General features: G+C 37.9%; 1 protein-coding gene across 1 annotated transcript; it reads left to right on the top strand.

Moving 5' to 3' along the window:
- The first annotated feature begins 1,079 nt into the window (after positions 1–1,079).
- LOC107792014 (serine/threonine-protein kinase 1-like) lies at positions 1,080–24,778 on the top strand. The gene is made up of 18 exons (XM_016614188.2): positions 1,080–1,925; positions 3,016–3,104; positions 3,202–3,309; positions 3,472–3,579; positions 5,535–5,625; positions 6,076–6,128; positions 15,058–15,120; positions 15,263–15,307; positions 15,659–15,694; positions 17,276–17,331; positions 20,376–20,457; positions 20,562–20,696; positions 20,841–20,943; positions 22,161–22,305; positions 22,844–23,042; positions 23,830–24,030; positions 24,271–24,356; positions 24,580–24,778. The coding sequence occupies exons 1-18, from the start codon at positions 1,202–1,204 to the stop codon at positions 24,677–24,679; spliced, it is 2,424 nt and encodes an 807-aa protein (XP_016469674.1). The 5' UTR covers positions 1,080–1,201; the 3' UTR covers positions 24,680–24,778.
- The last annotated feature ends 2,433 nt before the right edge of the window (positions 24,779–27,211 follow it).

Below are 27,211 nucleotides of genomic sequence, written 5' to 3'. Positions count from 1 at the left end.
CCCCTTTGTATACTTTATTCTTAGAATCTCATGATTTGTACTACCAGTTCTTGAGGATTTTATAAGATCAATATCTTTATTCACTTAAATTGCTTTAATAATTATTATTAAAATTGATTAGTTGGAAATTGGCTTATCTAACGGGATGTGTTAGGTATCATCACGACTAGTTGGATTTTGGGTCGTGACAGTAGCGAACTAGTTAGCTAAAAATGAATGCATCTTGGACGTTTTTGATACCTTAGTTTATTACCTCTATTCTAGGGCCGGGCATATATCGGGAAAAGCGATAGCCTGAATCGAAAAACGGTTATTGAATTATCAGTATCGGGTTATTGGGTTAACTGTTCGATAACTGTTTAATGTTATTTTACTATATTATCGCTTCGGGTCTCAGTTTGCCCATTTTTAATGGTTTAGCCAATAAACCAATAAAATTTATAAAAATACGATTTTACCCTTAAGTATATAAAATTTTCAATTCTCCCAATTCTGTATCTAATGTTCTAACCCTCCCAAATTTGTTATTTAACACATAGAGAAACAATGTTGTAAGATTTATTATATTTTTTGAGAGGGTTACAACAATGGAGAAAGTTTATCATATTCTTTATACAGTACACATTATCTTACATTACTTCTCTAGTATTTGTTTAAATAAAAGAATTTTATTATAAAACAAAAGAAATTTCATTAAACTCTTAATTCTTCATCTCAATTATTGTTGACATTCCTTAAGAAAACATTTGCAACTTTCTATTTATTACTGCATTGTATAACTCTCAAATCTCATAAAACACTTCAAAGAAATGTGCTTTAAGAATATTCACTAATCAATGCTAATTCCTTTACTGAAAAAATTATACTTGATACTACACAACAATTAACAACTCCCTGAAAAAAAAATTAAAAAAAAATTAACAACTCCCTAGGAAAAAAATGAATATAATTCATATCTATGTTTCGTGCAAATATACGGTCTAAATAACACAAATACTGTGTATATAACTTAAATCATTTTCATTAAAAAATTATCTTAAATCATTTACAAATAATTTGTCACCAATTTTTTTTGGTAGAAACTTCAAAGATTGCATTTAACTGGTAAAGGAGGGAGTATTCACCGATATAACTTGAATTTTTCACTATAACTTCCATCTTCCAGCTTGTCCAGCACTTCACAGAGAGACTGAGGTCAGAAATGGAATTTCGTCCGTCGTCGTGGCGATCTCGGAAACCGCCGCCGCCGGCGAAACAATCCGACATTTACTCCACCGTCGTCATCCACGACAATGACCGGAAAACTGAGGAAAAAGTAGACAATTCATCAGACCTCTACGCCACTATGGTTTGCAAAGACGTCGACGTTGTAATAGATGACCTAAACGATGACGAATCACTCCCTCCTTTACTCAAACGCCTCCCTAAGGACTTCGGCGGCGGCGCCGACGATGACGTGGCATCAATCTCCGGCACGATGATTGTGAAAACCGATCGAAGTTCAAAATTCACCGCTCCTAAACAACATCAACCGCAGCAGCACACTGCTCGTTACATGTCGTATTGGGATCGAGATGAAAAAAGTCCTAGGAGAGCGAGATATGAGGATGATGAGGATGAGGAAGGTAAATTTTCGACGTTTGTAGTGAAGGATAATGATGAGTTCGATTCGGGGACGATGGTGAGGAGAACAGTTAAAAGTGAAGGTGTGGGATCAACTATGAGTAGAGCAGTGGCTAGTATGCAAGCAGTAGGTGAGATTGGAGGAATTGGGAGACAAAGGAACCGTGCTGCATCTGAGGAGGAAGGGAGTGGTGGTGGTACTACATTGAGGCCACAGAGGAGTAAGGTGTCCTCGAGTTCAATACCGGATAGCGTGACTAAGGAAGATCCTTCAACTAAGTATGAATTGCTCCACGAGCTTGGTAAAGTTTTAGTTTCCTTGTTTATTTGCTTTAGATGATTTCAATAGTGGAATTTATTCTGTTATGTTTTACTGAATCACTAGTTATAGCTAAAGGCGGAGCCAGAAATTCATACAAGGGAATGCACCCCTGTGTGGCCTATTGGCCAGTGAAGTTGGGTGGAGAACCCCAGCGAAAAAATACGTGATCTCTGCCCATATGCCTTAGCGTTGGTGGCATAGTTACTGGTACCCGTGCTGGTAGGAAGTAGCAAGTCTCCAATGGAATAATCAAGGTGTGCGCAAGTTGGCCCGGACACCATTGTTTAAAAAGAAAAACTCATGCAAGGGGATTGTGAAAAAACACTAGAGTGACACACCTAGGATTTGAACCTGTTATCTTTAGCAATTTTTGAACCCCCTTGCCACTACACTAGAATAGGGATTCAAGAGCTTTGTACAAAAATCTCCTCCCCCCTCCCCCCTCCCCCCAAATTAGTGCAGTATAATTTTTCGACGAAGGAGATTTAATTGAACCTCCTTGCCTCCCTTTAGCTCCGCCCTATTAGTATTGAGCATTGGAATGAAACAGGTGCAAATAGAGTAGAATGGATGCCAAGTGTTCATATAGCTGAGACTAACTAGTTTGGTACTGATGCATAGATGTAGTAGTAGTTGTTGTTATTGTTCTTACTTGGCAGATGGAGATAACGAGTATTATGTATTAAGCATTCTTGTGAGATCAGGTTATTGAGCAGAGCTTTGTAGTAGTTTTGCACTTAATGCAATGTTTTATTAAGAGAGGTTCTAAAATTGTATAATGTTGACTTGTTTTGAGCACTTTTGATAATCTAGACTTTGAACATACTCCTAAAAAAGGTCCTACAAATTGTGAGCACGATTTTGTCTTATCTTGTGAATGAGTATGATAATGCTTTTGCTGTATAAGGTGCAACATTGACTATAAATATTAGAAGAAATTGGATTTTGGTGCTAATCTGTGTGATTGGATAACAATGATGGTGCATTCTACTTTTTGCTTATATTCAACCATAATGTTTATTGACATGTGATAAGAAGTGGCTGAAAGTGGAGCGCTTTGATACTCGCAGGGAAGGGTTCATATGGGGCTGTCTATAAAGCTCGAGACTTGAGGACATCAGAGATGGTTGCCATCAAAGTCATATCATTATCTGAAGGGGTATGCTTGCTTTGTGCTCTAGATCCTATTATTAGTTTATCCCAAGTGGTTCTTTTGTTTCTCTCTGTATAATTATAGATATATTTGCTTCCTTTAGGAGGAAGGCTATGAAGAAATTCGAGGTGAAATTGAGATGTTGCAGCAGTGCAGTCATCCAAATGTTGTCCGCTATCTTGGTAGCTACCAAGGAGAAGAGTACCTTTGGGTATGGAAGGGTCATCATTTTTCTGAACTTCTAAATTAAATCATGCTCTGTCTGATTTATTGGATAAGTGTTTCCATATCCATTTTTTCCCTTTGTAATCTCTGCAACCTATACTAACTTTCCAGTTGATTGAATTTATGTGGAATATTAATTTGTTGGCAGATAGTAATGGAATATTGTGGAGGTGGAAGTGTTGCTGACTTAATGAATGTCACAGATGAGGCTTTAGAGGAGTATCAAATAGCATTTATTTGTCGAGAGGCATTGAAGGTATGCTTGATTTTTTTCCTTTTCGAAAAGGTAAATAAATTTCGTTAGTGTCCTTACCCAAATAAAAAAAATATTCGTTAGTGTTTGAACCAAAACTAAAAGCACCCGTATACAAGTAGTATACCAAAAGTTATGCTTGATTTAAATTATTGTTTTAGGGTTTGAATGTAAGTGCATATGTAGCCTTATATATATATATATATATATATATTTTTTTTTTTTTGAGAAATAAAAAGCCTTATATATATATATATATATATATATATATATATATATATATATATATATATATTTATTTTTATTTTTATTTTTTTTGAGAAATATGTAGCCTTATATTTTGTTGGCATGCAAAGCTTTCTAGAATGTTATTATATGATACTTCGAATACAAGGTCATGCACTTGACCTTTTCTCGAGGGGGTTCTTTTCCCCTTCATTCTATTCAAATTTAGAGGGTTGGTCGAAGGTAGTTGGTTTATGGAATCCTCCACTTAACTTCTTCTTCTTTATGGTTGCTACTAGTGATAATAGTGTAAATGCTCCCTTTTCTTTATGAAGTAATACTATAAATGCTCCCTTTTCTTTATGAAGTAATACTATAAATGCTCCTTTTCCGTCCTATTTTGCTTCTACTTAGTTCTTTCAATTTAGCTCCCAGCTAAAACATAGTTAAAGCAAAATAACTATTTTTTGTTTTTTTGAAAACGGTGAAGTTTAAAAGCGTACTAACTCTGTGCTTAGCCGTAAGGTCCTTAGGCCATGACCCATGACTACCCTCTTCGACTTGTTACGTTCCTCCTACATTTGTGACTCATAACCTGTGATACTACTAGAGGAAGTTGTAAGACGGGGGCTTTCCTTGAGCCTTTCCGCTACCTTTGTAGTGGAGATAAAAGCTACTCTTCTTCGAAAATATATTACCTTTTCAAGTTTAGCCTAATTGCCTAATTGTGTATACAGATATTGGCTTAAATACTTATAAAACATAGCTAGAATATGGTTTCTCCCTTTATTTTTCATATGCCACCCTATAATAATCAATTCCTTGGAAGCAAATATTTCTGGGTGACCCTATATTGTCGTACTACACATTTAGAGTTTGGTGCTACCATCGAAGCAATATTCTAGCTCTAAGTCAGGCTCTTTTCCGGTGCTTTTAAAAGGGAAAAATGTGATTTTGAAGCGCACTACTTAGGGAAATTTAAAAATGCCAAAAATATAGGATTTGGTACTATCATAATCAAATTCCAATCAAAGTAACTTATTTCAAATTTTCAGAGTCCAATATACCATAACTATGATATTAATACTACTTCTTCAAAGTTGAGCTTCAAAGAACTAAGGGCTTTCCATTGGATCACCTTACATTGTTTGAAGCACACACTCCTTTATGGCGCATATCTTCACCCATGAATCGATAACCCTCTGCTATGGTTTGCTTCATAGACAAGATATTTGTTCCCATAATCATTTTGAACTCGTGTTTCTGTTAACGTGGAATTGTGAATGATTTAAGAAGAATATATTACATTATATTATATTGTAGGAAGGTGTGGAGGTCGAGAATTAAGGTAGAAGGTCAGTATGTAGTCGAATGTTTTTTTTCCATACCGGCAGTATTGGATATTAGTGTTAGTCTTGTGTTCTATTATTGTTAGATTTTTAGTATTACATGTTCCTTTCGCCTCGTTTTCTTGTTATTGTTACTGCTTGTTGCTACTGCTTTATTTTCATCTTTCCTTGAGCCGAGGGTCTATCGAAAACAGTCTCTCTACCTTCAAGGGTAGGGGTAAGGTCTGCATAGACACTACCCTCCCCAGACCCCACTTGTGGGATTCAAGTGAGTTTATATTGGGTTTGTTGTTGTTATGTTATATGATGTCAAAACTACTTAAATTGCCCTATTTCAAAAGGCTTTTCATATTTGCATCTGAAGTAATGTTAGATGTGATGTAGGGCCTCTCCTATCTGCACTCTATTTTTAAAGTGCACAGAGATATTAAAGGTGGTAATATCTTGCTGACTGATCAAGGAGAGGTTAAGTTAGGTGAGTGCTTTCTTTATCTCTTTAACATCTATTAATTTTGATTTTATATTAATTATTTATTATTTATTATATTACATCTTCAAAGTGTGGTTATTTTCTTGTTTGGTGTATCAGAAAATTGAATGAAAAATGTTCTTATACTTTAAGAATTTCAACTAATTGGATGTTGCTTTAGATTGGATGTTATGTTTCCATGCAAATTATGCTCTTTGCACAAGCCACATATTAGAACACTTCTGTTAGATACATTGCATATCGTGTAATGCTTTAAATTCTTATTGCTTACAACTTAAGTTTACTTCATCATTGCTAAATCAAATTACAACTGATGGGAATCTTGTTTTACCCCCCAATAAAGGAATCAGAATCTTGCTAGCTAGTTTTGAAGGGAAATCTTTTTGGATTTCACACAATCTGGAAAGCTGGACTAATTTTTCACTAAATGAGCAGGTGATTTTGGTGTTGCTGCGCAGCTGACTAGAACCATGTCGAAACGTAACACGGTATGTGTTATGCCTTTACCCTCCTTTTTTTGCAGTACTGCAATGAAAGTTTTGCAATCATTTATTGTCAAAGCATGCTTTTTGGTGAAGCAGAAAAACAAAAATATAAACAAGAAAACAAGAAGCTGTTGCTCTAAAGATGATGGCTAATTGATGTTCCGTGTCCTCCACTAATTTTAAAGAATCCATCATGTATATTCCTTTTCTGCTTTTATTGATTTGGCTTGACATCATTCGCTAATACCTTCTGACTTAGCTGTATGGCACTTTTCTCTGTTTTAAAAAAAGATGAGGTTTCCAGAGGCCCAAAAGTACAAAGACAAACATATTCAACTAGAAAAGGTTGTTAAGGCACATAGATATGGTAATGCCTTCTTTTTTCGATATATTTTAATCATAAAAGAGCCCTAAGGAAGTGCAGTGTAAGTGTACATCATCTTGTAGCTCCAAGGAGCTCAAAAAGTTCAAGTGTCTATCTTTTTATTTATTTTATATATTCTGCGAAGAAAAAAAAATGCATTTTCCCCTCAAAGCATCTCCTGTTTCCCTAATTTATCAAACTCCATATAATACACTGCAGTATACAGTCCCAATTTTATTCACTTTCTTCGTCACTGGAGTCATGCCCCAATAGATAAATATTCTACAGCAGTTACTCCATCGAGACACGAAACCATATTCCATCTCTCTTCTGCAACTGACCAACAAAGTATTTTTTTTTGGGGGGGGGGGGGGGGGGAGGGGTGATTCTTCAGCAGCTTCGCACAAAAAGCGTCTGTTAACCCATACTCCTCTTCTTCTTTGGATAGTGTCCTGAGTCAGAATAGCTTTATATGTTGCAGTCCATGTGAAGAAAGCTACTTTCTTGGTTCTCCTGTACACCGATCGACCTCCCAAGGGAAATAGCTGTTGCTCCCATTTGTATCTGGCATTAGTAGATAATAGGAATCGAGCACCCGATGGTGTAGCCTAGTGGTCAATGAAGTGGTGCAAAACCTTAGAAACCAGGGTTGGAATTCCACTAGTGACAATAAACATTAAGTAAATTGTAGATTTTGAGAAGAAAAAGCTTTTGTATTTCTGTGTGTTTACATCCCATGAGCAAGGGAATTTATACAAAGCTCCTAATGCTAATTAAGGAAATAAAATAAATCTTTAAACAATCAAAAGCTATCAAATCAAATCAAATAAAGTCAGATCTCCTAAATATAATCAAATCTTATGAAATCATGCTAATCAACACTCCTAAAATCAAATCTCCTTGAATCATGCTAATCAACACTCCCCCTCAAGTTGGTACAAAGATGTCCCACATGCCCAACTTGCAACTCAAAGTATGGAAAGTTCGCTTGTTGAGACCTTTGGTAAATACATCAGCTAGTTGTTTTTCTGATGGCACATGGATCAAACTCAAGACACCAGTTGTAACTTTTTCTTTGATGAAGTATCGATCAATTTCCACATGCTTTGTTCGGTCATGCTGGACTGGATTATGAGCTACACTGATGGCAACCTTATTGTCAGAGTTCAAGGAATTTTTTCCTTTTTCAGATTGTCTCAATTCCTGTAGTAGCTTTTGTAGCCAAAGCAGTTCTCAAACACCCCGGGTCATAGCTCTATATTCTGCCTCCGCACTTGATCTAGCAACTATTGTTTGCTTCTTGCTTCTCCAAGTAACCAAGTTTCCTCCTATGAGCGTACAATAACTGTATGTTGATCTTCTGTCATCTAGAGATCCAGCCCATTCCGTGTCTGTAAAAGCTTCTATTTGGAGGTGATCATGTTTGGAGAAAAGTAGACCTTTCCCTGGAGCAGACTTCAGATACCGCAAAATGTGAAAGACAGCTTGCATAGGAGGATCTCGGTGATCATGCATGAACTGACTCACCAGGCTAACTGAATAGGCTATGTCTGGTCTAGCGTGGGAGAGATAAATGAGTCTTCTAACCAGCCTCTGATATCTCTCCTTATCAACTGATTTTCCAACTCCGCTTTGTAACTTGTGATTGCTTTCAATGGGAGATTTTACGGGTCTTCAACCTGTCATACCAGTTTCTTTCAAGAGATCCAGAATATACTTCCTTTGAGAAATAAAGATTCCTCTTTTGGATCTAGAAACCTCAATTCCCAAGAAATACTGCGATTTTCCTAAATCCTTGATCTCAAATTCATGTACCAACAACTTCTTCAATCGGGCCATCTCCTCTTTGTCATCTCCTGTCATTACTATGTCATCAATATAAACTATGAAAAGAGTGAGTTTATCCGTTTGATGTCTTATGAAGAGGGTGTGATCAGCATTGCGTTGTTGGTAACCGAATGAGATCATTGCTTTGCTGAATCTGTCAAACCAAGCTCTGGGTGATTGCTTCAGTCCGTACAAGGCTTTCTTCAATCTGCATACCTTCCCTTGACTCTGTGCAGTATCAAATCGAGGAGGAATCTCCATATACACCTCTTCTTCTAAGTCCCCATGAAAAATGCATTCTTCACGTCAAACTGTTGCAAAACCCAATCAAGATTAGATGCACAAAACAAAATAATTCTAATAGTGTTCATCTTAGCAATAGGGGCAAATGTCTCTCGATAATCTACTCCATAAGTCTGAGTGAATCCTTTATCCACCAATCTTGCTTTTTATCTTTCAATTGAGCCATCAGCTTTGTGCTTCACAGTGAAGACCCATTTGCAGCCAACCAACTTCTGTGGTAAAGTGACAAGTTCCCAAGTCTCATTTTTTTGACAAGGCCTTCATTTCTTCAATCATGGCTTGCTTCTATTTAGGATTTGCAAAAGCTTCCCTCCAATTCTAGGGAATAGACACAAAAGAAATAGACAAGGCAAAGGCTCTATAGGAGGGAGACAAAGAATTATATGAGCCAATATTAGATAAAGGGTGTTTGGTGATGCAAGATCTAACTCCTTTTCTGTGAGCAATAGGCACATCTAACTCATTAGGAAATGTAGAAAATTTACCAGTATAAGAAGGTTCAGCTTCGGTAGATTGCATGATGTCTTCTTCTGTTTTATTTCTCCTTGAGTAAGTTTTCAAATCAGGCCTATCCAAACGCCCAATAGTCTCCCCTTGAATTCTTTCTCCAATTTCACTTTCTCCTGTGACAATGTCATCAAAAGGTCCACTAATGGAACTAGGTAGAATCACTTCTTCCTCCTTACTGCTCTCCCCCGAAGAGGTGACGAGGTAATACTGAAATAGGGCTCAGATTCTCGAAAGGTAACATCCATGCTAACAAAAGATCTCTCAGAGGGAGGATGATAACATTTGCAACCTTTTTGTGTCGGAGAATACCCAATAAAAACACACTTTAAAGCTCTAGGATCAAGTTTCCCAAAATTTCTAGTGTGGACAAAGCAAACACACCCAAACACCTTTGGAGGAACAATATGTTCATTCTTACCCTTTAAAGCTTCCAGAGGACTTTGAAAATTGAGGGGTTTAAGTGGCATTCTGTTGATAACCTAGGCAGTCGCTAGAATAGCATCCCCCAAGTAAGGTTTTGGTAGATGCATGGTGAACATAAGAAATCTTGCTACTTCTAACAGATGTCCATTTTTTCTTTCAGCGACCCTATTTTGTGCACTAGTGTAAGGACGACTAATCTGATGGACTATCCTATTGGACTCCAAATAAGCACCAAATCTTTTATCCATGTATTTGCTTCAATTGTCAGTTCTCAAGATTTTTATTTTGGCATCAAACTGAGTACAAATCATCTTATGAAATGACTGAAAACAAGAGAAAACTTCACTTTTGGCTTTTAACAAATATACCAAAGTCATCCTAGTGCAACAATCAATGAAAGTAACAAACCATCGACTACCAGACAAAGAAACAGTTTGGGTAGGACCCCATAAATCAGAATGAATAGTCATAAACGGAGTTGTGCTTCTATCACTCACAAGATACGAGTTTCTAGTATGCTTGGCATGTTTACACGCATCACTGAACAAAGATTCAAATCGAGTCATTGAAAATAAATCGGGATATAACTTCTTCAAAACAAAGAATGATGGGTGTCCCAACTGTCTATGCTGCTGTATTATTTCTTGGCTGACATCCTTACTTTCCCCCAAAAAGGCTTGACCAGATTTTTGAATTCCATCTAATATATACAAGTCATTATGCAATCTACCACTGCCAATCCTTTTCCCTGTTTGAAGATCCTGAAAAATACAATGATCGCGAAAGAACTCGATTTTACAGTTTAAATCTTTGGTGATGGCACTAACAAATAAAAGATTGACAGGGAACTCAGGGACATGGAGCGCGGATGATAGTTTAATATTAGGAGTACAAACGACAGAACCTGTTCCAGAGATAGGTGTTAAAGAACCATTGGCTATTTTAATATTATCTCCCTTGGGACACGGAGAATAGTTTTGAATGCCTTTAGAAGAGCCTGTCATGTGTCTATTTGAACCAGAATCAACAATCCAAGAATTAAGGTGAACAACAAAGACAGTACCCGATTGCCCATGATTAGATGTGGCAACATTAGCGGAGTCAAGTTTGGCTAGGAGGCGACAGAGAAGCTGAATTTCATCTGAAGACAAGATTTCTCCAGAATCCGCCTCCTTGAATATCTCCATTTTTCTGCCCAATCAGAAGGAAATTTGAAGAAAATTGCTCAAAAATAATCTGTTTCACTGTAAACCGAATCTGTCTCGAGTGAACCTTAGCTCCAGAAAAGAAAAGAGTATTTAATTCTTTTACTGCCTTCCATTCCACTATTCTGATCGAATTAATTGCTCTTCCGAACGACCAAGTCATAATGAGATTAAAAACCGATGCTTCCCTACTCCTCTTCTGATTGTGCCATTACCAATCGCTTCGGATACTTGATCGACCCACTTACTTCTATTATGTCATTATTAATCCGAATGTTGAATCCACTTTTTTTTATTCTTTCTCTTTCCTCCCTTATTCTGAAAAATCAAAACTAGTAGGGATAGGCTCACAATATTCCAGCGACCCTAATACAACAACATCAACAACAACCCAGTAAAATCCCATAAGTGAGGTCTGGGGAGGATAATGTGTACGCAGATCTTACTCTTACCCGAGGGGGTAGAGATGTTTCCGAAAGACCCTCGGCTCAAGACGACGAAAAGAAACACTATATCAAAAACAACCTAGTAAAATTTCATAAGTGGGGTCTGGGGAGGGTAGTGTGTACGCATACCTTACCCCTACCCGAGGGGGTAGAGAGGTTATTTCCGAAAGACCATCGGCTCAAGACGACGAAAAGAAACACTATATCAGTACCATCAACAGAAAAATCAAGAAATAATGACAACAACATAAGAACCAGAAAATAGATGAAAAGCAATAATAATAACCAGTAAATAAAGCCTGGCACAATAAAAACGAAGAATAGTGTGAACACAAAATTAACTACTAGCAGTCGGAGATGCAACCCTATCATACTTGCCTCAACCACCTCCTAACCTACAACCCTAATGCGCGACCTCCACAACTTCCTATCAAGGGCCATGTCCTCGGAAATCTGAAGTCGTGTCGTGTCTTGTTTGATCACTTCTCCCCAATATTTTTAGGTCGTCCTCTACCTATTTTCGTACCCGCCAAAACCAACCGCTCACACCTCCTAACCAGGGCATCCGGGCTTCTCTGTACATGCCCGAACCATCTAAGTCTCGCTTCCCGTATCTTGGCATCCATAGGAGCCACACCCACCTTCTCCCGAATATCTTCATTCCGAATCTTATCCATCCTAGTGTGCCCGCACATCCACCTCAACATCCTCATTTCTGTTACTTTCATCTTCTGGGTATGTGAGTTCTTAACTGGCCAACACTCAGGCCCATACAACATGGCCGGTCTAACCACCGCTGTATAAAACTTACCTTTGAGTATCGGTGGCACTTTCCTGTCACACATGACTCCAGATGCTAATCTCCATTTCATCCACCTCACCCCTATACGGTGTGTGACATCCTCGTCGATCTCCCCACCCCCCTGGATAATCGACCCAAGGTACTTGAAACTGTCTCTCTTGGGGATGACTTAGTGATTCAAGCCTCACTTCTATGCCTGCTTCCCTCGGCTCTGCGCTGAACTTGCACTCCAGGTATTCCGTCTTAGTCCTGCTCAACTTGAAACCCTTAGACTCAAGGGCTTGTCTCCAAACCTCCAGCCTCTCGTTGACGCCGCCTCGCGTCTCATCTATCAGCACCATGCCATCAGCGAATAACACACCAAGGCACCTCCCCTTGAATATGGGGTGTCAGTGCATCCATCACCAAGGCAAATAAGAACGGGCTGAGCGCAGATCCTTGGTGTAACCCAATAACAACCGGGAAATGGTCCGAGTTGCCCCCCACTGTCTTAACCCGAGTCTTAGCTCCATCATGCATGTCCTTAATCGCCCTTATGTAGGAAACCGGCACACCTTTAACCTCCATGCATCTCCAAAGAACCTCTCCTTGTCATATGCTTTCTCTAGGCCAATAAACACCATGTGTAGGTCCTTCTTCCTATCCCTGTACTGTTCCAGCGACCCTAATAGAAAAGAAAATTCCAAAAACAAAATTGACCAGAAAGAGTTTGTGTTGCGGATAACCACCAAGAGAGAGAAAACTCGACCTCTTTGATAAAAACGGAACCCTAGTGCTGCGAGGGAGATAACTCGCCTCAAAAAGACAGCAATGGCTATGATACCATGTAGATTTTGAGAAGAAGAAAAGGCTTCTTGTATTTCTGTGTGTGTTTACATCTTATGAGCAAGGGAATTTATACAAAGCTCCTAATGCTAATTCAAGAAATAAAATAAATCTATACAATCAATCTAGCTATCAAATCAAATCAGATCTCCTAAATATAATCAAATCTTCTGAATTCATGCTAATCAACACTCCTAAATCAAATCTCCTTGAATCATGCTAATCAACACTCCTAAATCAAATCTCCTTGAATCATGCTAATCAACACCGATCTACGTAAGTCTTGGCGGATTGAGTTACTCGGTATGTGTGCTAGTGGGAGATAGCAGGTTCCTGATGGAACAGTCGAGATGGCACAAGATGGACATAACCGTTATCCAAAAAAGAGGTTGATGTAAGAAAATTACGTGACCGTCTGCATTTAGAACAGTCTCGTTATGTTAAAAAGAACTGGATATTTTGTTAATTTTCCAAAGAGTTGATTAATCCTCTCTAATTCCATATCGTTGCATGGCCTTCTAAACTTGACATCCATTGGTCGTCAAGGTTGGTTACCACTGTATTGTTTGCTCGAGAGGACTCCTGGTCATGCACAGGCATCATGAGATCAGGGAATGGATCTTTGAGTTGTTGATGATTAAGCCTAATATCGAGCCACAACCTAACTCTCCTTCCATTGCCAACTCTGAAGCAGGTTGTTTTAAAGAAATCTTCCCACAAACTTCTTTTTTCTTAGTATACTCTGACTCCAAAGGACGTTGCTTTTCTTGAACACAACGAACCCTTCATGGTCCCATATATAGCCACAATTACATCGCTCCAAAGTCCCTTTTCTCCTTTGCTAGATCTACATAATCCTTTGGAAAGTAAACTCCTGTTATGTGATCGGATATTCGAACACAACCCCCTTGTCTTTTAGCTGAGGCCCTTCCTATATGCTTATGGATGGTCAACTCGATCAATGTCACCCCAATCTCAACTTGGTATTGTCTATATGAGTCATATCTATGCTGATCTATTTGAAATGATAAAATGTCAAAATGTACCTAGGTGTCTGAGGCCTGCACAAGCAAAACAGTGTAATAGTTTTATCATTATCATGTTCAGTTTTACAAGATATGTCTTCTTTGTGTTTGAACTGAACCAATTAATTGACATTGGCTTTAAAAAGAAAAAAAACTTGTCCTTTAGCTGTTTGAAACCTTGCCCCAATGGAGACGTCTTGTCTACTAGTTGTAAGTGGGTTGATGATTTTTGTTGCTCTGATTATGTACCACGCGAAGACGTAAACGGGTCACTACACTTGTATTTCTATTCCGTGAGTGTAGACTCTGAAATTTTATCAGATATTTGGGGGTTTCGTGCTGTTTAAATCCAGCCAGTTTTATCCGTATTTTCTGGCTGCAGTCACATTTCACTCAGCTTGTATGCTGGTCATTTCACTCAGTTAGAATGTGTCACCGAAACTTAAAAGGTAAGTTCTATAGAGTGGTGGTTAGACCGACTATGTTGTATGGGGCAGAGTGCTGGCCAGTCAAAAACTTCCATATCCAGAAGATGAAAGTAGCAGAAATAAGAATGTTGAGATGGATGTGCGGGCATACTAGGTTGGATAAGATTAGGAATGAAGATTTCCAAGTAAAGGTGGGCGTGGGCCAGTGGAGGACAATATGCAGAAAGCGAGGCTTAGATGGTTCGGGCATGTGAGGAGGAGAAGCTTAGATGTCCCAGTGAGGAGGTGTGAGCTGTTGGCTTTGGTGGGTATGAGAAGAGGTAGAGGGAGGCTAAAGAAGTATTGGGGAGAGGTGATCAGGCAGGACATGGTGCGGCTTCAACTTACCGAAGACATGGCCCTTGATAAGAGGGCGTGGAGGTCGAGAATTAGGGTAGAAGGTTAGTAAGTAGTCGAGCGTATTTCTGTTCCGTACAGGGGTATTAGACTAGTTAGTCTGGTAGTGTTCTTGTTCTTATAGATTGCTAGTATTAGCTGTTTTACTACTATCTTCCACTTCGGTTTCCTACTATCTTGCTGTTGTTATTGCTAATGCTTCCTTCCATCTAATTTTCAAGCTCTTCGATTGTTGCTAATTATCTTTCTAGCCTTTGTTGTTGATATTGCTTGCCACTTGGTTTGTTGTTGTTGTTGTATGCTGCTCAACCTGCCAAGTACTTTCCGACTTGTTTCTTTATCTGCAAAAGTTCCTGATGTTAGTACATTTATTTTCAGTTCATTGGCACTCCCCATTGGATGGCACCAGAAGTTATTCAAGAAAGTCGTTATGATGGAAAGGTATCACGTCTGCTCTGTTTTCCATCTTTTCAAGGTGGTGCTGACTGGAGTTTATCTGAATCCCAATAACTTGTGTGAACTATCTTGGCTTTGTGCAAGCTCATTCTTTTCATTTTTCTGATTATTATCTGATATTCACCAGGTAGATGTATGGGCTCTCGGAGTGTCTGCTATTGAAATGGCCGAGGTACATCTAATTGAATCTCTGAACTGCCTTTCCTTTTTGGTAAATTTTCTTATTTGTCTTCAATTGCATCCGAGACATAGCACTATGTTCTATGTGTTCATGTTGAACTTTTGTTTGTATCGCCAATGTCCCTTGTGTTCAATTTAATGTTTGTTTTAAAATTTGAACAATGTGAAGAATAAAGCAAGTTATTTTTTGGCTGACAACTTGATCTTCCAATCTGTAAGGTCATTTGATTGTGTTAGTAGTTTGCTGCTTATTTGTTTGTATCTAAGATACTTCCTAATGAGGCAGTTTTGTCTATGGTTATGATATTGCTGGAGCTGAACTTTCTTTCTTTTTCCTTTTCAGGGTCTTCCTCCGAGGGCAACAGTGCATCCAATGAGGGTTAGTCCTTTAATTTAACTAATTTACATTAGGTGACATGCATTGCATGCTATCTCATGCTGATAGACTTCGCTTCGTAAAAAATTGACATGATGATTGATGGTATCTGATATCTCAACTTCAAACTGCTCCCTGATGCTAGATGTTTGCTAAATCCTTTTAGCTGGATTAATTCTCCCGTGTAATAGCTCTGATCATTTTTTGGATTTTGTCAGCTCCCTAGCCATACTCTGATCTCTCTTTTGCACTTGGGATGACTTAATCTTTCTTTTGTAACCTTTGCACCTACATGATGATGCCTTTTAATGATATCATCTTACTTCATAAACAACTATCTGACATGGCAATCAAAGTTGATCTAGATTGTTGATTCTGCCAGTGCATTGATGTTTTCTAATGTTATGCAGCATGGTTTTTGGATGAAACTGAGCCTGGCAACACAATTACGTGTCTTCCTTATGTGGATTATCCTGCCACTAAAATACTGAATAAAATGCAAATGCCTCTTTTAACATCATTAATGATTCAAGGCCGTGAGATGTCAAAGAAATAAGTTGCAATAGACTGAGACCTTTTATTTGATCAAGTAAGCTGAGGCCTGGTCTGCCCACCTTTCCCAGTGAGCTCTCCTCCTCTGTTTGGTCAATGTCCTACCTAGAGTATAGCTCTTTGTTCACTTATGAGTTATTAACATTTCCCATCAAGAGGGGAAAAAAGGTTATCACATATCACGCATCTTTCAATCTGAAAGTATAGCCACTTACGTGATTGCTATTTGGGCTGTATTTCGAGTATATGATCTTTTGAAGAGTGCTTCCGGAGGATGATATTTTAACTTCCACTAGGTATCATGATGGGGTGCTGGTGGTAGCTTTGAACTGTTTGCTTTGTGCTGACATCTGACATCAGTGACATAGGTAGCCTAAGGACGCGCATCATTTTTCTTCCACCTTGTGTGCTTCCTTCTTTTGCTTTCTAATAATCATTTCCTTTTCTTGCTTCCTCAATTCTCTTTTTGTGGGAATAATTTTCATCCTTTGCCTCCTTTATTTTGAGTTATAGTTTATTTTTGTCTTATTTGTTTTGCCCTTTATGGTGGTGGTTCCTAAAGGGTGGTGTAGGTGAAGAGTAAATAAATGGACATTTGACAAGAAAGATGAATTACGTTTATATAATTCATTTCGTAGTTTTTGTATTGATTAGTGAAACCTTATTCTTTTTCTGCACATGTTTGGAACAGATATGATGATTGGCTGCTCTTTGTAGAAATTTATGTTTTATAATATGTTTACATATCTGTTATGCAGGAATTCCCCTGTTAAATCAATAAACTAGTAACATCATAAAAAGAAATTATGTATTGGTAATCAATATCAAAACATTTCAAGAATGCTGCTTCAAGTGCAGAAGTTTGATCAAACATTATAACAATAAAAAAAAAGTTTGATCAAACATTATATCTGCTTATAAACCATCTACCAGGGATGAATGCCTATAGATTGAGTTGCTAAAGCTTTGGCCATGCTTTATTATTTGGAATCTCCTCTGGACTCCTTAAGTGAATTCTGTAACTTTTGATAGGTGCTATTTATGATATCCATTGAACCAGCTCCAATGCTTGAGGATAAAGAGAAATGGTTTGCCCTCTATTCTTTATGTTGGTTTCTATTCAGCTGTTTTTTGGTTTATATCCACTCTCCTTTTGAGCAATAATTCATGTAAAACTCTTTATTCCTATCAGTTGCAAGTCTTAGAGCAACTCGTTTTATATATAGATCAATCAACTATGCACCAATGTATCCATCCCGCTCTATTGAGGTCCATTTCATTCTTATTTTAAATAATTTTCGTTTTTATTGGAAGTTGGAAATACTTTAAGACTAAGGTTCTTTAACATCTCACATTTTTCTTTACATGGATATACAAATTTCTAAAACCCGTTTTGAAAAAATTTCTAATATATACTAGAACTGTAATAACTACAACTAAGCCCTATCCCAACTTATGATATAGTCTATATGGATGCTTTGCTTCCATTGTGTTATGTTCTTAGCTAAGTTTGCGTTGATTCAAAGAGTTTGTAAGTTTTTTGAGACAACTTTCTTTTCTATGATTTTACGTCTACTTTGTCTTTTTGTCACCATTTGTCATAGTACTATCATAGCTATAGATAGGTGCATATGGAGGTCTACCTAGGACATGGTCAAACCATCTCAGGCGACCTTCTCTCTTTTTATCAATTATATGTGCTACTTACACCTTTAAATATTAATTTGGTCATTTTTAATCTATGTTGCTTGGACTCTTCGAAAATGTCGCTGGCTGTGTGTCAGATTCTCTAAAAGTAGTGCATTTTTGGAGGATCCTACACGTGTACGGCAACATTTTGGAGAGTTCGCATAACATAGTTTTTAATCTTGTCAAACTAAAATCTTGTATGACCACGAATCCATCTTAATATCCGTATTTCTTCGACATTTGTTTTATGGATTTGTTGGGTGCTAGAATCTTAGAGATCTAACATCCACTTCTATATAACAATGCTGAGCTCTATAACTTGCATTTGCACTTCGTTAGATATCTTTCTTTCACTTAACATTTCTGTTGTACTTCTGTCGTACTCCATTTCAACAATCTTATTCTAATTTTTGAGTTGTATCTTCGTCTGTCATCATGCCCTTCTCTTGAAGAGTGAGTCTTGTCTCGCATCAGTGGCATTCTCCTTGTGGGTCTAGCTCTGCCTATGTGAGCTTTGTAAAGCATGTCTGATTCCAAACTGATAAAATAGCATGGTTTGGGTAGGTTATATGTCCAAAAATGTGCAATGACTTCTCTTCACTAAATAAAACTTTGCATTGATAATTCTCTCTTCCTGTTCCTAGTTTCTAAATACCATTTTCAGCATGGGTAAGTTATATGTCCAAAAATGTGCAATGACTTCTCTTCACTAAATAAAACTTAGCATTGATAATTCCCTCTTCCTGTTCCTAGTTTCCAAATACCATTTTTCAGCATTGCTAGCCCATGTAATGTTTATAGACGTGCAACTTGGGCATGGGACATGGGCTGCATCTTTGTGGATTAATTGCTGACCTGAAATTTTTAGCAAAAGTGATTGGTCTGCTTCAGTTTCACTTGTTTTGTGTTTTATATCCTTGTCAATTCCTTCCCTTCTAATACATGTTGTAGTTGGGATTCTGAATGTGGAATGTTCAAGCAAAAATGAAATATAACTACCCTTTTTGGAATCAAAAATATCACTTTGCTGCCAATTAGTGTAATTTCAAGCCTATTAAAGTCTTGAAGATGTGCTAGTTGCAAATTTTGTAAAATAATGAGGTTGTGCCACATGGCAAGCATAATAATTACTTGTGTCCAGCTAGTCAAAGTTTAACTTTAGCAATTATGCACAGGCCACTTATGTTATGGTTTATGCTAATATTCAGAATAGAAACTACTGGATGCAAATATTGCTTATTAAATTTTTTTGCTTTGGATTGCCTTTTGGATAACAATTTCGTACATTTTTAAGTCGATAGCTCGTTTCTTAATAGTTATTCAGGAAATAACTTCAAACTTCTCAACCTTTCTAAACAAAAACATTTTTTTAAGTTCATGTTTCTTTTGCACCTGAGATGCTCTTCTATGTATTGGCTTATTATTTGCATCAGTCAAAATTCCGGAATTGCTTTGACTGGCTATACTACTGTTGATAACCGAGAAATTCCCTAGGGTCAGATGCCGCACGATTCTAAATCGATAGATAATGGATATGCCCCTCTACCCTTCTCCTCTTGAAGACTAAGCTTTTGTCGTTCGCCTAACCTTGCGTCTAAGTGCTTTGCTCTTGCGACTGAACCAAAGCCCTGGGAGAAAATTTGACTGGCTGTACTTGTCACTGTGCAGCTCTTTTCATTCCATTAGAGTTCAATTATGCATAGTGATTAGGAAGTTAAAAAGCATCTTAAGTTTCTGTCAAAAGGAGACAAATATAGAGCTTTGAGCTCTTAGCCGAGTATCCATGCCAGACTTTTTCTGCTTTACTGTGAGCATTTAAAGCTTACATGCATAATATGTTGTAATATCTCGTTTACTGTGAGCATTTAAAGCTTACATGCATGATATATTGTAATGTCTCGACTTCGATAGAAGAAGTGAAGCACAGGTCTCCGTTTGATCCTCTTCTAAAGTGCCTTATAATAGGTTCAGAAAATCAGTTTCTCTTTGTTTAATTCTAAGGAAAGCATCGGAAAGTATGAACAAATGGAAATGCCCTCTGGGTTGGAAAAGGATGCTAGGTCCTTGTACCTATGGTCCATGTGCCCTCGTGGCTCGTGGTTCAGAAATCTAAGTTTCATTTGTAGTTTTCCTTGCATCTTTGTGGTCAAAGACTAATGGTTTTTTGGGAATATGGTTCCTGTAGACCTGCAACTCAGATTGTGGGTGCTGATAGATGAAATTTCTTTTCTTTTTGTTTGTTAAATCATATTTTTTTTGTTTTCCTGCTGAAGAATATTTCGCCACCCATGTAACCTCTCCTTCTTGAATGAAATTTCTTTTCAGTATCGTAAAATCATGGACAAGATTCTAGTTGTCATCCTTCTGTTCCTTCCTCTTTAGAGAGAATTACCTCCTTTGGTTATCTATTTAAGAATTGGATATGGATTGTTGATTATTTCAGGTCTCTTGTATTCCATGATTTTGTTGCCAAGTGCCTTACAAAAGACCCACGACTTCGTCCAACTGCCTCAGAGATGCTAAAGGTATTTGTATAAGTGTATCACTTGGCAAATTGTTTTGTTTGTTTACCTCCTGAGCCATGTGGTCTTTGGCATATACTAATTTTTCTTCCATTTACATTGAAAAGCATAAATTCATCGAAAAATCCAAAGCTGGAGCTTCTGTGATGATGCCGAAGATTGAGAAAGCAAAGCAAGTTCGGGCATCAATGGCCTTGGAAGCGGAAAAGATTGCTTCAGAGACTCCTTCACAACGAGACGATGTACGCCTGATTAACTTACATCCCTTTTTATGACTTCCTTTGATGTTTCCTTTTTGAGCATGGATGGTCCCCCCCACCCACCCACCCACCCAAAAAATAAGGAAGTGAGATTCTGTTTGTCAAAGCCTTTTTCTCCAACTTCAGGTCATGGGAGGTCCAAAAGTGAATGATGAATTTGGGGATACCGTTCCCTCTAAGCCTAAAAATGATGATGCACCTTCTACAAGCTTGGAGCCTGTTGGAGAAGGTAACCTGCAGTTTCATCTTGCATTGTGTTTTTGACTGAGGTTCTCTAGGAGCTTCTGTTCGTTGCAAGAGAGAAAACAAGATACAATTGATAACGAGTTGTATCTGAACATATCCTGGAAGCTCAATTATCTTATTTTTATGGAGAATTTGAAGAAGAATAAGTCAAACATAATATACGTCTCATTCCTTGGTTCTCACGGCCAAACTACTATTTCTAGCTCTGATATTGTTGTTTGCCAAACATAAAAATGGAAGACTATTTTTTGATATTCTATCAGATAACTCATTTTAAAACATGTGATTTTATAACTAAGTCTGACAGATTGTTGTCATTTAAAACATGTGATTTTATAACTAAGTCTGTGACACAGATTGTTGTCTTGTTTAATCGAATCTAAAAGCTGTTGCATTTTTCTCAGTGCCATGTTACCTTCACGTTGTCGCTCAGCTCAAAATTACCCCCGTCCACTGTGTTTTGAGACCCTCCACAGTTACTCAACCCCCTTCTCCCAATTGAAGAAGTACTATAGCCGAATATTTAACCAATATTATAACTACTGACGTCATCCCGAAAGACATGATTTATTTTTTGGCTCGTCCCAATGGACTTCACTCAGTTCCTTAAATGGCAGCTTTCTTTCCTTCCAACAATCCAAACTAAATTAAATACTGGTTTACGTCATTTAAAAATGAGGTGACAGTTTTTCAGCTTCTCCAGTTTTTCCATTTCAAACTTCTAAATAGTTTCTTCTTCCAAGCAGTTCGAGTGTTGTACTCTTAATATCCGCGCTGGTCAAAGTAGGTTCAATGATTCAGGATACAGCAAGTTCTTTGCTACCTTGTTCTGGAGTGACATATTTAAACTACCTACTTTGTATTTTCAGGCTTTAATTATAACATATCTCTACGTAACTCTAGTATAGTAAACTATTAGAATATCATATCTCTATGCTAGTCAAGAGAGTCATCTTAATTCAGACAATTGGGAGTAAGATGGGAAGATTCCGATATCATTTGCGGATCAATGATCTCAGTGGAACATGGTGACTGGCAAATCCTGTATTTTTTTTAGAGCTTGCTATGTAACATTGGTGAAAATATTGAACTCTATTTCTGAAAATATTAACTAAAATATGCCAATTCGTCCTGAACGATGAAAGTTTATTTGAACAGTAAGTAGTCTGAACATAAATTCTGTTGGATCTGTTTTATCAGGTGATTTTGGGACTATGATAGTCCGAGATGGAACTGATGTGGATAAGACAGCTAGTCACATCAGAAATACAGAAGCATCATCTACTCTCCAGCGTGCTGGAAGTCCTTCCATTCCCACCGTTGCTGGCAAATCAAATGTTCCCTGGTATTTTTTTTCCCTGTTAATCTGATTATTTACTTGTTTATTTCGAAGGTGAAACCTATTAAATCAGAAAAGTAATTCATCCTTGTCACTTAAATTCTCTCTTAGAAACTTTTTTGCTGGGCATGTCTTCTCACATAGGTGATCTTGATACTAAATAGCAGACTGATAAGTTCTATTAAGTATCAACTTTATGTACAGTTTGATCTTGGCATTACTTTGAAGTTTGAAACGTGGATCTTGGTTCTCTTGGTTATGGCTGTCTTCTTTCTTTAACCTATACTACTAATAAAGCCTAACCTATACTACTAATAAAGCCCCATCTCTTAGAGTAACTAGCTTGGTCTCTAGGTGGCTATGTCGTTTCAACTGTTTATAAACCAGATTGCCCCCATGATCTTACTCCTAACTCCAAACTACGATCAGCGGATCAACAGTAAAGTAAAAGTAAACTTGCAGACAGAGAGAGAAAAGAGAGTATCTTTTTAGTGGTAATGCATTCGAGTAGCCCATTTCTTAAAAAATGTACACTTCTTGTCAGGTTGCTCAATGACGTTGATGTCAGTTCACCCGTTGGAATGTCCCAACTACAGAACATGCAAGTGTCTTCTCCTGGAACCTTCCCTTCTCCTGACCCGGGCCTAAAGGGAAGTACTACATCTCAAGCAACTGTTAGTAGTGGTGGCTATAATACTGGAACCTTAAAAAGCGAAACTGTCAGTCGGAAAGCATTGGACAAGGTATTCTAATTGCTCTGTCATGAAATATGCGATGATGAAAGTGTGAAATCTCTTTCTTCTTCTACCCTGTCCCATAATGCGAGGAATATGTGTTCTGTGCTATACCCTTAAGTTACCGAATTGTCAACTCAGGAAGTGGTTTAATTTCATGGAAAAACTATCTAAACAATCAGTAATCGGACTAATTCTCCCAAAGCGTGTAAATAAAATTTCTATCTACATCTATATTCAGAAGCTTCATTACAACTGATCCTACATCTGTAGATTCTTTATTTTTATTTTTATTTTTGAAAATGGCAACCATATTAACATCTGTAGATTCTTAATTGCATAAGCAGAGAACGAAGAAGACACAGGATGAACTTATAGCTACGAGTTTGAGGTTTCACTCTTTAAGTTTTAGTTTGCACTGTAGTATTAGGCCATTTCCATTATTCGTTGAGCCATATCTCTTTAAAGTAACACGTTGCATCTGAAACACATTATTTACCTTCTCGAGCTCTGTCCAAGGAGTAAATTAATCATAGCTCTCTTTAAGATCTTCTTTCAATATAGAAAGACATCCTCCCAATAGCTATATTTCTAGCTTTGTGTTTATATATATGCATATCTCTTACAAAGTGTTTTCATGAGGTGAAACTGCCTTTCCATTGACATTAACCGCTACTTCGCCTTGTTATAAGATCTTGCTTCTGGCTGTCACTGCATTATTTTAATTTTCTTTGTTCGTGCTTGTTCAACGGGTGCAAATATGATTCTGACTCCTGCTAATTTGTGCATGTACCAGCTTTGGTCCATATACTCGGCTGGTAACACGGTGCCAATCCCATTTCTGAGAGCAACCGACATATCACCAATAGCACTCTTGTCTGACGATGTGCTTGGGGACTGGCAAAGGGATAATAGTGGAAAGATTGCTGTAGAAGCAATGCAGGAACTATTCTCCGGTGATTCTCAATCCAAGAAGGGCCGAAGCAGACAAAATGAGGTCCTCTTTACCTCCTCCTTACAAAGACCTTTATTCTGGGCTTTTCTTTTTACCTTCTAAAAAAAGGGCAGCCCGTTGCACAAAGTATCCCGCGTTCACGCAGGGTCCGGGGAAGGGACGCACCCCCAAGGGGTGTGATGTAGACAGTCTACCCTAATGCAAGCATTAGTGGCCGCTTCCACGGCTCCTTTCTTTTTAGCTTCTCTCCTATTATAATCATTATTAGTTGATGGATTGCAGGTTCCCCTTCCTCCAAGTGTGTACCAGAGACTAACCTCGAGTCCTACACTGATGAATCTTACTCAGGCCTTAGCGTATCATAAGATGTATGATCATATTATCCTTGGACAGTAATTTATTCAAATATTATCTTTTCATGCAACTCACTATTTTTTTTGATGAAGTCCATTTGACTCACTACTATATCTTGGTTTTGTTATAACTTGAGTATTAGTAATTTATTAATTTACTAGGAAAACATGTTGTGTTTCATCATTTTCTCTCCTTGGTGATGCCCAAATGAATCGATAATATCATTTTTTGATGTAGGTGCTATGAAGAGATGCCTCTTCAGGAAATGCAAGCATCTCAGGAACAACAAACGATTCAGAATCTCTGTGATACACTCAGAACTATTTTACGACTGTAAATTATTCTTGTTCTTAGTTAAAAGGTGAAACCATAAAATTTTCTTCACTGTGTAAATTATTCTTGTTCTTAGTTATATGTGCATTTCTTATCTCCTAAATCTTGGGGTAGTTTTCTCTCTTCAGCTCCAGACCAAGCATGCATAAATGCTGCTTTCTTTTGATTTCTGTTTCGTTTTTTCTTTTCTTTTTTTTTTCTGGGGGGATTTCTTTCAGATTATTTTGCAGCGAGCACAAAATGGATCCTATGATCAGTATGATGTTTTGCACTTACCTGTTTATATGAGCGAATTTGTCTTATATTTCATACCACCGTTTTCGGATCCAAACTGTGCGTTGTTTGAGCTCTTATTTTACTTCCAGAAATGGAACTAAAAATTGAATAATTCACTTCAACTTGACTAGCATTCTGTAAAATTTCGACAAAGTTCAAGTACGTTGTTATTTGAATCTTCCTCCTTTAGGCCCGAGTAATTGGGTAAAATTTACAAATAGCCACTTTGCAGCCTCTATAAGTGAAAAATAGTCATGTCATGTAGTTTTACATTCTACATGTGAAATTTCACGACATTGTCATGGAATTTAAACTTTCTATCCCAGTGGATTCAGAATTTGCACTTTACGAGTTAGGGATAGCATTGAACCCAATGATCATTTGAGTTCATGACTTCGAAATTTGGTATTTATATATATTTAGTAAGAAATTTAACACATATATAATGATGAAGCAAAAATTATTGAGTTTATTTGAACTCGTAACTTATACTATAAAGATTTGTTCCAAAAATAGAAATGTGAAATTCTTTATAAAATCTCTATATGGTAAAATAATTACAAGTTTGTGTATATTTGAACGACAATACCTTACCCAATTCTCTTTCTTCCTATTTCAAGCAACTTCACAGTTTAACAATAAATTTCGCCACGGGCGGAAACTTGTAGAATGCAAATTAAGGTAAATTGCATAAGTCACATTTAGTCAAAAAATTTGACAAGAGTGAGTTGCTCTAGCGGTGAGCACCTTCAACTTCCAACCAAGAGGTTGTGAGTTCAAGTCACCCCAACAACAAGGTAGGGAGTTCTTGGAGGGAGGGAGCTGAGGTTTATCGGAAACAGTCTCTCTGCGGTAAGGTATGCGTACACACTACCCTTATACTGGGTGGTTGTTGTTGCATTTAGTCAAAAAAAATTGGGGCATTAAGAATTTATAAGTCGCATTATGAATAAGTCGCTGCAACGGCCAGCAATCTAGCGAGATTGAAGGAAGCCTGCTAAGTCGAATAATAGAAAGCCGAGGAATCCGTGACCGGGCGAGGATTATGGCGGAGATCTCAGCATGTATCAAGTCAAGACCGGTTGATTAGCCAATTTGGAGATTTCCTTTTGTATTTAGAATTGTACCATATGTAGAACTCCTCTACTATATAAAGGGAGTTCCAATCATTTTGTAAGGGGGACATTCACGCATAACAAAGCAATATATTACGTTTTCTCTCTTAAGCTCTATTGTTCAGTTCTTGCTTTTCAATAATATACTCAGTTGGTTCGAGGGCGACCTAGCTCGAGGGTCAAAGTTGCGCGTTACATTGGTTTGCTTCATTTTACAGTTAATTTCTAACTTCAATTCTCATATTTCTCAGTTTGTGCCAAGTGAAATCATATATCCTTAAAACCACTTACAAATTTAATTGTTATCCGATTTTAAGGGTAAACAGTTTGGCGCCCACCGTGGCTAAGGATAATAGTGATTTCCTAGTGCTAATTTTCATAACACACACACTGCTTTATACTTGTTCTTGTAAGTGTTTTTTATTCCAGGATCAGCATGTCGAACTCTCAAGCAGTATCCACACACATCGACAATGGCCTTGGTTTTCATGGCGAAAATGACAACGTAGCCGCCCCAGGAAACAAAGTGCCTCCAGTTGACCTCGAGGGAGTACCAGTTGCAGACCCCATCGACGTCAGTTCCCATGTTGCCCTGAATGCAAATCTGGGCGTCGACCCCGAAAATAGCAACCGCAGAGACGTTCGATCAGCCGGTCAAAACGCACAGGGTGACGAAGAAGGCGGAATCAGCCTTCGAATAATATTCGAAATGCTACAGTCTCAACAAGCTGCAATAGCACAACTTCAAAATCAGAACCACACACCGAGCAGGGTCGAAACCCGAGCCATCATAGGAAGTTGTTGTTCACATGGCCAAACCAGTGCCGGGGAGGTCAAATGTGAATGAGTTAGGGACCGACCCCGCTATCTTGAAAATGTTCGAGGAGCTGACAAAGCGAATTGAATCGAGGGAGAAGAAGATTGAAGCGAATGGCAAAAAAGTGGAAATATATAACTCCCGAATTGATCAAATTTCGGGGGCACCACCGATTTTGAAGGGTTTGGATTCAAAGAAGTTCGTACAAAATCCCTTCCCCCGAGAGCGGCTCCTAAGCCCATTCCGAAGAAATTCCGCATGCCAAAAATTCCCAAGTATAATGGAACTACCGACTCCAACGAGCATGTCACTTCTTACACATGCGCAA

The sequence above is a fragment of the Nicotiana tabacum genome, chromosome 24, assembly GCF_000715075.1.
Source record: "Nicotiana tabacum cultivar K326 chromosome 24, ASM71507v2, whole genome shotgun sequence".
Taxonomy (NCBI): domain Eukaryota; kingdom Viridiplantae; phylum Streptophyta; class Magnoliopsida; order Solanales; family Solanaceae; genus Nicotiana; species Nicotiana tabacum.
This window is presented reverse-complemented; position numbering and strand designations above follow the sequence as displayed.

Coding starts and splice junctions, on each gene's coding strand:
- LOC107792014 (XM_016614188.2), top strand. CDS start 1,202: ATGGAATTTCGTCCGTCGTCGTGGCGATCTCGGAAACCGCCGCCGCCG. Junction 20,458..20,561: donor CTGCCTCAGAGATGCTAAAG/GTATTTGTATAA, acceptor TACATTGAAAAG/CATAAATTCATCGAAAAATC. Junction 22,306..22,843: donor GGCAAATCAAATGTTCCCTG/GTATTTTTTTTC, acceptor ACTTCTTGTCAG/GTTGCTCAATGACGTTGATG.